The sequence below is a fragment of the Dromiciops gliroides genome, chromosome 1 (assembly GCF_019393635.1).
Source record: "Dromiciops gliroides isolate mDroGli1 chromosome 1, mDroGli1.pri, whole genome shotgun sequence".
Classification (NCBI taxonomy): Eukaryota; Metazoa; Chordata; class Mammalia; order Microbiotheria; family Microbiotheriidae; genus Dromiciops; species Dromiciops gliroides.
Window position 1 is genome coordinate 377,895,673 of NC_057861.1, and position 14,900 is coordinate 377,910,572.

Here is a 14,900-nt window from a genome sequence, read left to right on the forward strand (position 1 = left end):
GGAAGAATTAATGATGGCTTGTGTTAAATGGCAGTAGAGGGACTAGGATTTAGCAACTCATTGGATAGGAAGGTGCTGAGATATGGAAGAGGTAAATATAAATTCAAATATTTAAAACTATATCACTAGATTGATGGTGGGATCATCAACAGAACTCACAAAGATTAGAGGTATGATGCTGGAGGAGAAAACTTTGAATTTGAGATGTCAGCAAGGTACCTGAATAGAGCTTCACATTAGGCATTGGACATAAACTTAGGAGGTTGAAAGTGAGATCAGAACCAGAGATCAAGATTTGCAAATCACTTGAGAAAAAGGATATATTTTAATTAGGAAAAATGGCATTTTCTCTCCAATGGAGTAGGTGAATAGAGAGAAAAAGGGTGCGGGTTAAGTAGATATCTTCAGAATAAGACACATAGTTATGAGCCAAGAATAGAAAAGTGAATCAGCAAAGGATAGCAAGAAATAATTACATAAAGACCCAGACAAGATAAATGTCATGAAACCTGAGGAAGCTAAGAATTAACAAGAAGAAAATTTTCAAAGAAGGCACTGAGTGAAACATGCCATTAACCTTGATATCATGGGTAAGGAAGCTAGATTGGAAAGGTGAGTAGTGAGTGAATAAAAAAAATAAGTGGAAGCAACAAGTATAGCCTATTCTTTCCAAATGTTTGCTCCAAAATAATGTAAAAAACATAAGCTAATATTATGAGACTCTAAGACCATCAAAGATGGTGAAAGACTATTAGTTATCCTGTATCCCTGATGGCTTTCTGACAAGAGGAAATTCCAAAAGATTTTTTTTTCTTTTTGGCTTAAAAAGTTTATTCCTCAGAATCTTTCTTCTTTGTGATATCTATATCTTTAAAAGGGTTGATAAAACCAAAAAAGAATCTTTGGTACAATCTCCTGAACCACAATTGTACAAAAATAGCCCATACTTTTCAGGGAGTTGTACTATTTCTATTGAACATATTTAAATTGAAACCATATGTTTACTTTACTGCTGCCCAAAATGGACTGCATATGAAGGAGACATAATAAGATAAACATTTGTTCATATTTTTTGCATCTATTGCCTTTAATATTGATGGGTTTACTTTCATATAGGAAGAAATACTGGAAATAAAGATTACAGGTTTAAAAGACTATGTGCTGACTTCACCAAGGTTTCCCAGTTTTGCTTACTTTACTTTGTATCAGTTCATGTAAGTCTTTCAAGGTTTTTTCTAAAGCCATCCTGTTCATCATTTCTTATATAAAAATGGTCTCCCATAACAATCATATGCTAAAACTTATTCAGCCATTCCCCAATTGATGGTCATCGCCTCCCCTCAATTTACAATTCTTTTCCACCAAAAAGCAGCTGCGATAATTTTTGTTTTGTTTTGTTTTATAAATAGGCCTTTTTGTCTCTGTGATATGGAACTAGCAGAGCTATTTCAGGATCGGAGGGTATGCACAGTTTTATAGCCCTTTGGCCATAGTTCCAAATTTATTTCAAGAATGATTAGATCAGTTCACAACTCCAAAAATAGTGCATTAGTGACTCAATTTTCCCACATCCCCACCAACACATCATTTTTTTTCTGTCATATTAGCCAATTGATAGGTATGAGGTAGTATCTCAGAGTTGTTTTAATTTGCATTTCACTAAATCAAAAATTATTCCAAGCAATTGTCATATAGTAATAAATATCTTTGATTCATTTGTCTCATAAATACTTTATAGCCTTTGACCGTTCATCCTTTGAGGAATGACTTGTATTCTTAAAATTTTGACTCACTTCTCTATGTATTTTAGAAATGAAACCTTTATCAGACACTTGATTTAAAAAAAAAAAGTTTCCCTTTTGTCTGCTTTCCTTCCAATGTTAGTTGCATTGATTTTGTGCAAAAATTTTATTTTAATATGATCAAAATATCAATTTTATATCTCATAATCCTCTTCATCTCTTGTTTGGTCAAATAATTCTTCTCTTCATAGCTCTTATAGCTAAACTCTTCCTTTCTTTCCTAATTTTTTTATGATATCACTCTTATCACCCTTTGTGTCTAAATCATTTAACCATTTGTACCTTATCTTGCTATACTGTGTAAGATGTTGGTCTAGTTTCTGTTATGCTATTTCCAAATTTCCAAGCAATTTTTTGGCATATAGAAAGTTCTTGTCCCAAAAGATTGGGTCTTTGGGTTTGTCAAACACTAGATTACTATTGTCATTTACTATTCTGTCTTGTGTACCTAATTTATTCCACTAATTTACCTTTCTACTTCTTAGGCACTACCCAATTGTTTGAATGGCTACCATTTTATAATACAGTTTGATATTGGGTACAGCCAGGCTATCTTCCTCCACATTTTCAGGGCCAAAGGGACTCTGTTGATGACCTGCACCATGGCTCAGGACCTTGATGCTATCTTGCTAGGGTGCAGCTGATGGCTTGGCCAGATGCTGCCTGAAGTGGAATGTACTCCCCTTTTACTGTGAGAGACAGATTTTTCTTGCTGATATTCTAAGTTGTCTTCAGCTAGAAAATTGTTTTCTTCTGTCTTTTTTGTTGGTTCTACCTATCCAGTATTCATTTTGAGGCATTACTTTAGAGTTATTTGAAGGTGCTTTAGGGAGAGTTTAACTAAGTTTCTGCCTTATTCTTCCATCTTCTATTGTTCTTGTTTATTAAAGAGCTTTAATACATTACATCTGTGAACATTTGCATGATATATTTGTTTGTTTGTTTATTGTGTGTACAGCAAGTATCATGAAATATAACAATGGAACCAAAATGTCTTCCTGTTATCACACATTGATAACTTACAGCAGGTCTTCTTAAACTTTTTCCACTCAAAATCTCTTTTCTCAAGAGAAATTTTTATACAACTCTAGATATATAGGTATATAAAATAGGTAGACACAACCTTTTACTGTTGTCAAATTTTTGTGACCTCCCACATTCATTTGTGTGACCCCATGTGAAGTCACACCCACAGTTTAAGAAGGTAGACTTCAGAGTAACCAACAGAGTGAGAAATTAGATGCCTAATGAAATCCAAAAATTGTGAGAGAAAAGGACCATTTCATCTTCACTCTATATATGAATAATAATAAAAAAACAACTCTGGACTTTAAATATGGAACTTGGAGGTTCTATGTGTTGATCTATATTCTATGTACAATCACATTAATAGTAGAGAAGAGGAAAAACTAGTCAAATTCTGTGTCACCACAGAGACCAAAGAGTACAGAAGTTGACTTTTTTTTCATATCAGTCAGATGTTTTATTGCCATGTGTAGAGAGATTATGATTTATTGGAAGAATGATATTATTCTTAGTGCTGACATAAAATAGGCAAGGTCATTCTCTATCCAATGCAGACATATAATATTTTGAAGGTTAGAAGGGCAAACCTGTCTGATCCCAAGATCAAGGATTTAAAGTATTATTGTTGCTATCTGATGATCAGAATAAATGCCCTGGGAGAAGCTCTCCAGGGCCAATTCTCTAATTATATATAATTGCAGGGCAATGGGCATTAAGTGACTTGTCCAGGGTCACACAGCTAGTAAGTGTCAAGTGTCTGAGGCCGGATTTGAACTCACGTACTCATGAATCCAGCGCTTTATCCACTGCACCACCTAGCTGCCCATCTAATTATAACTTACTATTAGGAAGCAAATAACAAGCAGATTAATGGTCTTTTTTGCAAAAATACATATAGATAAGCATAGATATAGATATAGTTCTAGGCGTGGGTATAGGTACAGATATAGATGTAGATGTAGATATGATATAGAGGTGTAGATATAGAGACGGAGGCAGAGACAGAGACAGAGATGGAGACAGATATAGAGATAGAGATATAGAGACAGAGATAGAGACAGAGATAGAGACAGAGATAGAGATAGAGATAGAGATAGAGATAGAGATAGAGATAGAGATAGAGATAGAGATAGAGATAGAGATAGAGATAGAGATAGAGATAGAGATAGAGATAGAGATAGAGATAGAGATAGAGATAGAGATAGAGATGATAGAGATAGAGATAATCACCTGAGTTTTTCACATCCAGAGACCTAAGTTAAAAGGACACTAGGTGATGATCGCAAATGAATGCTTTTACTACCTAATGTTTCTGTATTAATTGAGAAATAGCTCTTCTTCCCTCCTTCTCCTCTTGCATATCCTTCTTCTCAGCCGTCGCCACCGCTCGAGGGCCGGGTTCGCCGCTGCTTTCTGCCGTCTCTCGCCCTCTACCCCGCGATGGTGAACGTGGCCCATGCAAAGCTCTATGAAATCCTCGGGGTCCCTCCAGGCACCAGCGAGAACGAACTGAAGAAGGCTTATAGAAAGTTGGCCAAGGAATACCACCCTGATAATAATCCAAATGCTGGGGACAAATTCAAAGTAATAAGTTTTGCATATAAAGTTTTACCAAACCCTGAGAAACGGGAATTATATGATCGATATGGAGAGCAAGGCCTTCGAGAAGGTAGTGGTGGAGGCAGTGGCATGGATATTTTTTCTCATATTTTTGGTGGAGGATTGTTCAGTTTTATGGGTAATCAAAATAGAAGTCGAAATGGTAGAAGAAGAGGCGTGGACATGATGCATCCTCTCAAGGTGTCTTTAGAAGATCTTTATAATGGTAAGACCACCAAACTGCAACTTAGCAAAAATGTTCTTTGTGGTGCATGCAGTGGCCAAGGTGACAAGACAGGAGCTGTTCAGAAATGTAGTGCCTGTCTGCGTCGAGGTGTACAGATAATGATAAGACAGCTGGCTCCTGGGATGGTACAGCAGATGCAGTCTGTGTGCTCTGATTGCAATAGAGAAGGAGAAGCAATTAATGAGAAAGATCATTGTAAAAAATGTGACGGAAAAAAGGTGATAAAAGAAATGAAAATTCTTGATGTCCATGTAGATAAAGGCATGAAACATGGACAGAGAATTACATTTACTGGAGAAGCAGACCAGGCCCCAGGAGTGAAACCAGGAGACACTGTTATTTTGCTACAAGAAAATGACACGCAAAATAGGACTTGTTGAAGCACTATGTAGATTTCAGTTCACATTTAAGCACCTAGATGCCTGTCAAAGTGTGGTGAAATATCCACCTGGCAAAGTAATTGAACCAGGCTGTATCAGTGTAGTTCGAGGAGAAGGAATGCCACAATATCGTAATCCCTTTGAAAAAGGTGATCTTTACATAAAGTTTGATGTACAATTTCCTGAAAACAACTGGATTAAGCCAGAGAAACTTTCTGAACTTGAAGACCTCCTTCCAGCTAGACTGGAAGTTCCTAGTGTGATTGGTGACACAAAAGACGTAGATCTTCAGGAGTTTGATAGCATTCCAGGCTCTTCAGGTGGTCAGAGGAGGGAGGCTTATAATGACAGCTCTGATGAGGAAAGTAGCCATCATGGACCTGGAGTATAGTGTGCCCACCAGTAAACATTGCTTTAAAAAGAAAGAAAAGTAAAGTTGCACAAGAGGAAATACTTTCCAGTTTTGTCTGATTTGTTTTCAGCAATCTAGCTGGATTGTCTAAGCAATCCAGATGAACTGATGGACATCTATTGCTGTATGTGTAACTTTTAAATTGGTTATAGTATCTACAGAGTGTATAATTTAAACTAACCACAAAGCTTTACATCTTCATTTTGACTGTTCTGTAGCAGAATAAAACACTTGAAAGGAAAAGATTCCCTTTCACATGGGTTCTAAGGTTCAAAAAAAAAAATTGAGAAATAAATATGATCCAATGATCTAAGCAGAAGGAATAGCCATCAGTTTCATGATATACATGCAACTCATTGCCTTATTTTAATATAACAAATAATAGGAAAATAAAAATCAAAACATTGTCAGAAATGGAATCTTAATGGTTATGGGCTAGAAATGATGCACTTAAATAGTAGTTACTTCCACTTTCACACTATTATTTCTTAAATAGCTCTGACATACATTTTCATGACCATCCTTGAGTATTCCCTTAACCCTTTCACCTTTTTACTCCCACTACTCCCTAATATCTTTGAAATTCACATCCTTCCAATGATATTTTTTCTAATTTTGAATATTTTATTTTAAACACCTATGATAAAAGGAATAATAGTTACCCAAAGGGAAAAATAATAAAAAGTTAAACTTGACACCAATTAAAATGGGAAAAACTCTGAGGAAAATTAAAATGGAGGAACAATTAGGATACAGGATTAGGATAGAGTCTAAATGTCCAATGAAAGGAGTATGAAATAAATATATGTTGGTGATAATAAGAACACCATCACTAAAATTAGAATAAACCCAATGCTATTCAATCTTTACCATGGTTTACCCAGTTCTGTTAACTTTGATTGCAAATATTTATAGGGGGAAAAAATAAAATATTTATAGGGGAAATTTGTTTTTAAATATTTATAAGGGGATTGAGCCAAATGGTGGAGACAAGTCAGGAAGTTGTCTAAGCTCTCCCAAGTTCACTTCAGAAGCAACATTAAATCAACATTAAACCACTGACCACTGGTGAAGCCCTGCCCAAGGCTGAGTAATGTTAAGTTACTGGCCCTAGGCCTAGCAGTAGAGAGATACTTTTCCCACAGCAAACCAGCAGCTGGGGGCTCCAATCCTTGAGGTGATCTGCAACAAAATCACTCCTCCAGGGCCTGCTAGTAGTGTGACTCTGTTATTAAAGCAACCCAGAAGCAGGGGCCCCATATATAGGCATATTTTAAATGAAATTACTCTTTCAGGGGCCTGCTAAGAGAGGGGCTCTGTTAACAGAGAAACTCACTAGCAAGGCACCACACCTGGGGCAGATCAGGAACAAGACTCTAGTGCCAGCCACCAGAAAAACTGTTAACTTTAGCAACCCAGCAGTAGGACACCATCCCTAGAGGCCAGCCCACCCCCCAGTAAGGCAATATTTAGTATCAGCCTCCCAATACCAGTCAGAAGTGAAGCTTATTCTACAAAGAAAATAAGCAGCTAAGGTCTTGAGCCCAGCAAAAGTCACCAGTAAGACCCAGAGACTCAGCAAAACTAACTAAATAAAATAAAATATTGAGACACTTCATAAATAGACCACAACTCTCACATAAAAACACCAAGTCACAAAAAAAATTCATGAAAATGAGCAAAGAAAAAAAAAAAGCTTGACTATTGAAAATTACTACAGTGATAGGGAAGATTAAGACATAAATTTAGAGAAGAACAACAGTAACAAAACAGCTATAGTTGAAGCTTCAAAAAAACTGTAAATTGGTCTCAGGCTGAAAGGAATTCTTGGAAGAGCTTAAAAAGGACTTTAACAAGCAAATTAGAGAAGGAGAAGAAAAATTGGGAAAATAAATAGAAGCAATGTAAGAGAATCATGAAAAAAGTCAATATCATAGAAAAAGATATACAAAACTCTACTGAGGAAAATAACTCCCTAATAACAGAATTAGTCAAATAGGAAAAGGACAAAGGGTCACTGAAGAAAATAGTTCTTTAAAAATTAGAATTTAACAAATCGAAAGTAATGATTCTATGAGACATCAAGATATAACAAAACAAAATAAAAAAAGTTAAAAGAATAGAAGACAATGTGAAATATCTCATTGGAAAAACAACTGACCTAGAAAATAGATCCAGGAGATATAATTTAAGAATTATTAGACTACCTGAAAGCAATGATTTAAAAAAATAATCTTGGAAAATATCTTTTAAGAAATTATCAAGGAAAGCTGTCCTGACATATTAGAACAAGAGGGCAAAATAGAAATTGAAAAAATCCACCAATCATTACCTGAATGAGATCCCCAAATGACAACTCCCAGGAATATCACAGCCAAATTTCAAAACTCACAAATCATGGAGAAAGTATTCCAAGCAGCCAAAAGGAAACAATTCAAATGTTGTGGAACTACAGTCAGAATTATACAGGATTTGGCAGCTTCCACATTAAAAAATCACAGGAATTGGAATATAATATACCCAAAGGAAAAGGACTTAGGTTTACAAACAAGAATAACCTATCCAGCAACATTCAATATAAAATTTCAGGGAAAAATATGGACATTTAATGAAATTAAGGACTTTAAAGTTTTTCTTTTTAAAAGGCCAGAGTTGAATAAACAATTTGACTTCCAAATATAAGACTCAATGGAAACATAAAAAGGTATAAAATAAACAAGAAAGAAAAAAATGTAAGAAAGGTTAAACTATTTATATTTCTATATGACAAGATAATATGTGTAAGTCTTAACAACTTAAAGTAAGAGCAATTAGAAGGAGTATATGTAGACAGATGATGTGGCTACAAGTTGATATTGTTGGGACAACACCTCAAAAAACAAAATAAAGGGGTAAGAAAGAAATTATATGGAAGAAGAGGAAAATTGAGTGGGTTAAATTCTCCAACAAAAATAAATGCATGAAAGACCTATTTTAATGGAGGGAAACTTGGGGGATAGTATGGTGGGCAAAGATTAAACCTGACTCTCATCAAAATAGTCTCAAACAGGGAATAACATACACAGCAAGTTGCATATTGAAATCTATCTTACCCTAAAAGAAAATAAAAAAGGGAAGAGAATAATAGAAGGAGGAAGGGGGACTGATACAAAGTAATGGTTATTAGGGAATGCAATGATCAGAAGTAAAACACTTATGATGAGACAAAGGGTGGAGGGGATAAACAGATGAAAAATAGCATGGAGGGAAATACGCAGTTAGCTATCATAACTATAAATGTGAATGGGATGAATTCACCCATTAAACAAAAATGGATAGCAGAATGGATTAAAAAACAAAATCCTATATGTGGTTTACAAGAAACACATTTGAAGCAGAGACAAAGAAACAGGGAAAATGTAAGAAACTGGAACAGAATCTATTATGCTTTAGCTGAAAAAAAGGAAGCAGACATAGCAATTAAGATTTCAGATAAAGCAAAACTTAGTTAAAAGAGATAAAGAAAGGACAGCTAGGAGGACCTGAATTCAAATGTGACCTCAGTCACTTTACACATACTAGCTGTGTGAACCTGGGCAAGTTATTTAACCCTCATTGCCCCACCCCCAAAAAGATAAAGAAACTATAATTGCAGAAAGGTACAATAGACAATTAAGTCATATCAATATTTAACATATATTCACCAAAAGTTATAGCAAAATGATTTTTGAAGAAGTTGAATGAGTTACAGGAGGAAATAAATAACAAAACTATACTAGTGATGGACCTTAAATTTCCCCTCTCAGAATTGGATAAATCTAACTAAAAATACATAAGAAAGATATTTTAAAAATGAATAAAATTCTTGAAAAGTTAGATATGATAGATCTCTGGAGAAAATTGAATGGGAATATAAAGGAATATAACATCTTCTCAGCAGTATGTAGCACCTACAAAATAATTGACCATATATTAGCACAGAAAAATGTCACAACCAGATGCAAAAGATCAGAAATAGTAAACAAATCATTTTCAGATGTCAATGGAATAAAAATTACATTCAATAATGGACAATTGAAACAGAATAAAAATCAATTGGAAATTAAATAATCTGATCCTAAAAAACAAGTGGGTCAAAAAACAAATCATAGAGACAATTGATGACTTCATTAAAGAAAATTCCAAAGATGAGACAACATATCAAAATCTATGGGATGCAGCCAAACTAGTACTTTATGGAAAATGTATATATATCCCCCATGGCTTATAGAGTAGACAAAAAGAAGTTCAATGAATTGGGCATGCAACTAAAAAAAACAAACTTGAAAAGGATGAAATTAAAAATTTCCAACTAAACACCAAATTGGAAATTCTAAAAATGAAAGGAGATATTAATAAGATTGAAAGTAAGAAAACCATTGAATTAATAAATAAAGCTAGATGATAATTTTATGAAACAAAAATAAAAGAGATAAACCATTAGTTAATTTGATGACAAAAAAGGAAAGAATAAAACTAGATTATTAGTATCAAAAATAAAAAGAGTGAACCTACCACGAATGAAGAGGAAATTAAGACAATTGTTAGGAATTTGCCCAATTATATCCCAATAAATTTGACAATCTAAATGAAATGGATGAATATCTACAGAAATATAAATTACTCAGATTAACAACAGAAGAAATAAAATACTTAAAGAACCCCATTTTAGAAAGAAATTGAACAAGCCATCAATGAACTTCCAATGAAAAAAATACCCAGTAAGAAATCGATTCACAAGTGAATTCTACCAAGCATTTAAAGAACAATTTATCTAGGGGCACCTAGTTGGCTCAGTGGATAAAGCACCGGCTCTGGATTCAGGAAGGTACTGAGTTCAAATCCAGCCTCAGAAACTTGACACTTACTAGGTGTGTGACTGGGCAAGTCACTTAACCCTCATTGCCCTTCAAAAACAAAAAACAAAACAAAAACAAAAACAAAAACAAAAAGAACAATTAATCCCAATACTATAAAAATTATTTGAGAAAATAAGTGGAGTCCTACCAAATTTCTTTTATGAGGTTAATATAGTGCTATATCCAAACAAGGAAGAGACAAAATAGAGGAAGTTCTAGATCAATCTCCCAAATAAATATCGCTACAAAATTTTAATTAAAGACTAGTAAAAAGATTACAGCAATACATCACAAGTATCATACACTATGACCAGGTGGGATTTATACCATGAATGCAGGGCTGAATCAATATTAGGAAAACTATTAAAGTAATGTACCATATCAATAACAAAGGAACATAAAACATTTGAATATCTCAGTAGATGTCAAAAAGGTCTTTTGAAAATAAAGCACCTGGAGGCAGAGCCAAGATGGCAGAGAGAAGGGAGCAAGCTGCTTTATCTCTCCTTCAGTTCCCTCAAAAAGAACATTAAATCAAGCTTATAAACAGATTATGAAACTACAGAACCTACAAAAATACTGCAATAATTTAAAAGACTTCAGGAAAATTTGATCTCACTTGGGCAGGGGGAGAGCACAGTGCTTCTCAGCATAGCACAGTGTGGACGGGGTATGAGCAAGTTATCAGTAAGCTCAAGGCCACAGCCAAAAAACTCAGGCCCCTAGATCTTGGCTCAGGAGGTTGGTGGCACAGTAAGCCAATGTTGAGATCCACCAGCACCAGCTGAGAGGGCAGGCTGCCAGGTAGGGGATCACCCACATTATGGACACGGCCAGGCCTGGCCATGCAAACATGCCAGGAGCAAGCACAGGGAGCAAGCCCATGGTGATGAGAAATCCACAAGCCAGAGAGGCCTCAGAGTAGAAAACCAGTGGCACAGCCCCTATGTCCCAGCAAGTGAAGCTTGAAACAGTGACCCTGCTGCCCAAGGAGTGGATCTCAACTTTAAAGAAAAATAATAAGCTGCAATGTGAGGAAGACAGAAAAAAGAGCATTCACCACTGGGGGCTTCTGTGTCAACAGGGAAGAGCCAAATAAAAACTCAGATAAGGACAATACTCTCAAATTTCCCGCATGTGAAGCCTCAAGAGGGAAGATGAATTGGCCTCTAGACCAAAAAGCCTTCTTGGAAGTGCTGAAAAGGAGTTTAAAAATCAATTGAGAGAGGGGCAGCTAGGTGGTGCAGTGGATAGAGCACTGGCCCTGTATTCAGGAGGACCTGAGTTCAGATCAGGCCTTAGACACTTGACACTTACTAGCTGTGTGACCCTGGGCAAGTCACTTAACCCCAATTGCCTCACCAAAAAAAAAAATCAATTGAGAGGTAGAAAAAAATGGGGAGAGAAATGAAAACAATGCAAGAAAATTATAAAAAAGAATCAACAGCTTGGAAAAGGAAGCACAAAGATTGACTGAAGAAAACAATTCCTTAAAAAATTCATTTGGCCAAATGGAAAAGGTGGTGCATTATCTGAATGAAGAAAACAATGCCTTAAAAATTCTAATTGGACATTTGGAAGTTAAGGACTCCATGAGACACCAGAAATCATGCAAACAGAATCAAAAGGATGAAAAAATAGAAGAAAATGTGAAATACCTCATAGGAAAGACAACTGACCTGGAAAATAGATCCAGGAGAGACAATTTGAGAATCATTGGACTGCCTGAAAGCCATTGTCAGAAAAAGAGTTTAGACACCATATTCCAGGAAATTATCAAGGAAAACTGCCCTGATATTATAGAATCAGAGGATAAAGGCATCATTGAAAGAATCCACCAATCACCTCCTGAAAGAGACCCCAAAAGTAACTACAAGGAATATTGTAGCCAAATTTTAGAATTATCAGGTGAAGGAGAAAATACTTCAAGCAGCCAGAAAGAAGCAATTTAAATATCATGGAGCAATAGTCAGGATTGCTCAGGACCTGGCAGTTTCAACATTAAAGAATCACAAGGCTTGGAATATGATATTCCAGAAGGCAAAGGAGCTTGGACTGCAGCCAAGAACCTATTACCCAGCAAAACTGAGCATTCTCTTTCAGGGGAAAAGATGGACATTCAATGAAATAGGGGACTTTTAAGGTTTCCTGATGAAAAGACCAGAACTGAATAGAAAATTTGATCTTAACATACAAGACTCAAGAGAAGTTTAAAAAGTTTAAAGGGGGGGGGCGATGTTATTCAATAATGTTAAAGTATTTACATTCCTACATGGGTAAATAATATTTATAACTATTGAGAACTGTATACATAAATATATATGTATATATACATGTATATATATATATATGTGTGTGTACATATATATTTGGGCAGACAGAAGTCTTATACACAAAGGTAATAAATATAAATTGTCTTTAATGTGATGATATAAAGATAATTAAGGGGTTAAAAGTAATTTATGGGGAGAAGAGGAAAGGGGAGGTGGAATGGGGTGAATTACATCATATGAAGCAGTGCAAAAATTGTATTACAATACAGGGAAATAAGGGAAGGGAAACAATTGTTCAACCTTACTCTCACTAGATTTGATTCAAAGAGGGAATAACATATAAATTCATTTGGATTAAGAATCTTAGCATAATCTCTAGGGAAGTAAAAGGGAAAAGGGAAAAGGGGGGACTGATAAAATGGAGGGCACATTAGGCAAGGCAGGGGTAAGAAACAAAACATTCATGAGGAGGAAGAGGGTGAAAGAAAGGTGGAAAAGTACAAAGGGGGTAAATAGAATGGAGGGGAATAGACAGTTAGTAATAATAATAATTGCGAATGTGAATCAAATGAACTCTGCCATAAAAAGGAATTGAATAGCAGAGTGGATTAAAAAACAGAATCCTACAATATGTTATTTACAAGAAACACATATGAAGCAGAGAGATAAACAGAGTAAAGGTAAAAGGTTAGAGCAGAATATATTATGCTTCAGCTGGCTTCAAAAATGCAGGCAGATCAATCCTTATCTCAGACAAAGCAAAGGCAAAAATAGATCTAATTAAAACAGATAAGGAAGGAAACTACATCTTGCTAAAAGGTACTATAGAAAATGAAGAAATATCAATACTAAAAATGTATGTGCCAAGTTGTATAGCATCCAAATTCTTAAAGGAGTAGTTAAATGAATTACAAGAGGAAATAGACAGCGAAACTATACTAGAGGGATCTGAATCTTCCCCTCTCAGAATTAGATAAATTGAGCCACAAAATAAATAAGAAAGAAGTGAAAGAGGTGAATAGAATTTTGTACAAGTTAGATATGATAGGTGTCTGGAGAAAACTGAATGGGGATAGAAAGGAATTTATCTTTTTCTCAGCAGTACATGGCACACATTCAAAAACTGACCATGTATTAGGGTCCAAAAACCTCATAGTCAAATGTAGAAAGGCAGAAATAGTAAATGCATCCTTTTCATATTATGATGAAATAAAAATTACATGTAATAAAGAGCCGTGGAAAGGTAGAATGAAAGAATGAATGAGTCAAACAACAAAAAATAGAAACAATAACTTTACCCAAGAGAATGACAATAATGAGACAACATACCAAAATCTTTGGGATGAAGCCAAAGCAGTGCTTAGGGGAAATTTTATATCTCTAAACACTTACATGAATAAAAAAGAGAAAGAGGAGATCAATGAATAGGGCATGCAACTTAAAAAGCTAGAAAAAGAATAAATTTGAGCAGCTAAGTGGCACAGTGGATAAAGAACTGACCCTGGATTCAGGAGGACCTGAGTTCAAATCCAAACTCAGACACTTGTCACTTACTAGCTGTGTGACCAAGGGTAAGTCACCTAACCCCAATTGCCTCACAAAACAAGAACAAATTAAAAATCCACAATTAAAAACTAAATTAGAAATCCTGAAAATCTGAAACTTAAAGGAGAAATTAATAAAATTGAGAGGAAGAAACCCATAGAATTAATCAATAAAATTAAGAGCAGGTTTTCTGAAAAAATCAATGAAATAGATAAAACATCAGTTAATTTGATTTAAAAAAGAAATAAGAAAACCAAATTACCTTTATCAAGAATGCAAGGGGTGATTTCACCACCGATGAAGGGAAATTAAAGCAATATTTAGGAACTCCTTTTACCAAACTTATGCCAGTAAATTTGACAATCTAAATGAAATGGATAAAGATTTACAAAAATACTAACTGCCCAGGTTAATGGAAGAGGAAATAAATTCCTTAAATAAGCTCATATCAGAAAAAAAACAATAGAACAAGCCATTAATGAGCTCCCAAAGAAAAAATATCCAGGGCCAGATGGGTTTGCAAGTGAATTCTACCAAACAATTAAAGAACAATTAATTCTAATACTATACAAATTATTTGGAAAAATAGGTGAAGGAGTTCTACCAAATTCCTTTTATGACACAAATATGGGGTTGATACCAAAACCAGGCAGAGCCAAAAGAGAGAAAGAAAATTATAGACCAATTTCCCTAATGAATATTGATGCAAAAATCCTAAATGAGATATTAGCAAGGAGAT

General features: G+C 34.9%; 1 protein-coding gene across 1 annotated transcript; it reads left to right on the forward strand.

Moving 5' to 3' along the window:
• The first annotated feature begins 4,268 nt into the window (after positions 1–4,268).
• On the forward strand, positions 4,269–5,460 carry LOC122737093 (dnaJ homolog subfamily A member 2-like). The gene is given in 2 exon segments (XM_043979528.1): positions 4,269–5,026; positions 5,028–5,460. Coding segments are annotated over 2 exon segments (1,191 nt in total).
• Positions 5,461–14,900: the final 9,440 nt, after the last annotated feature.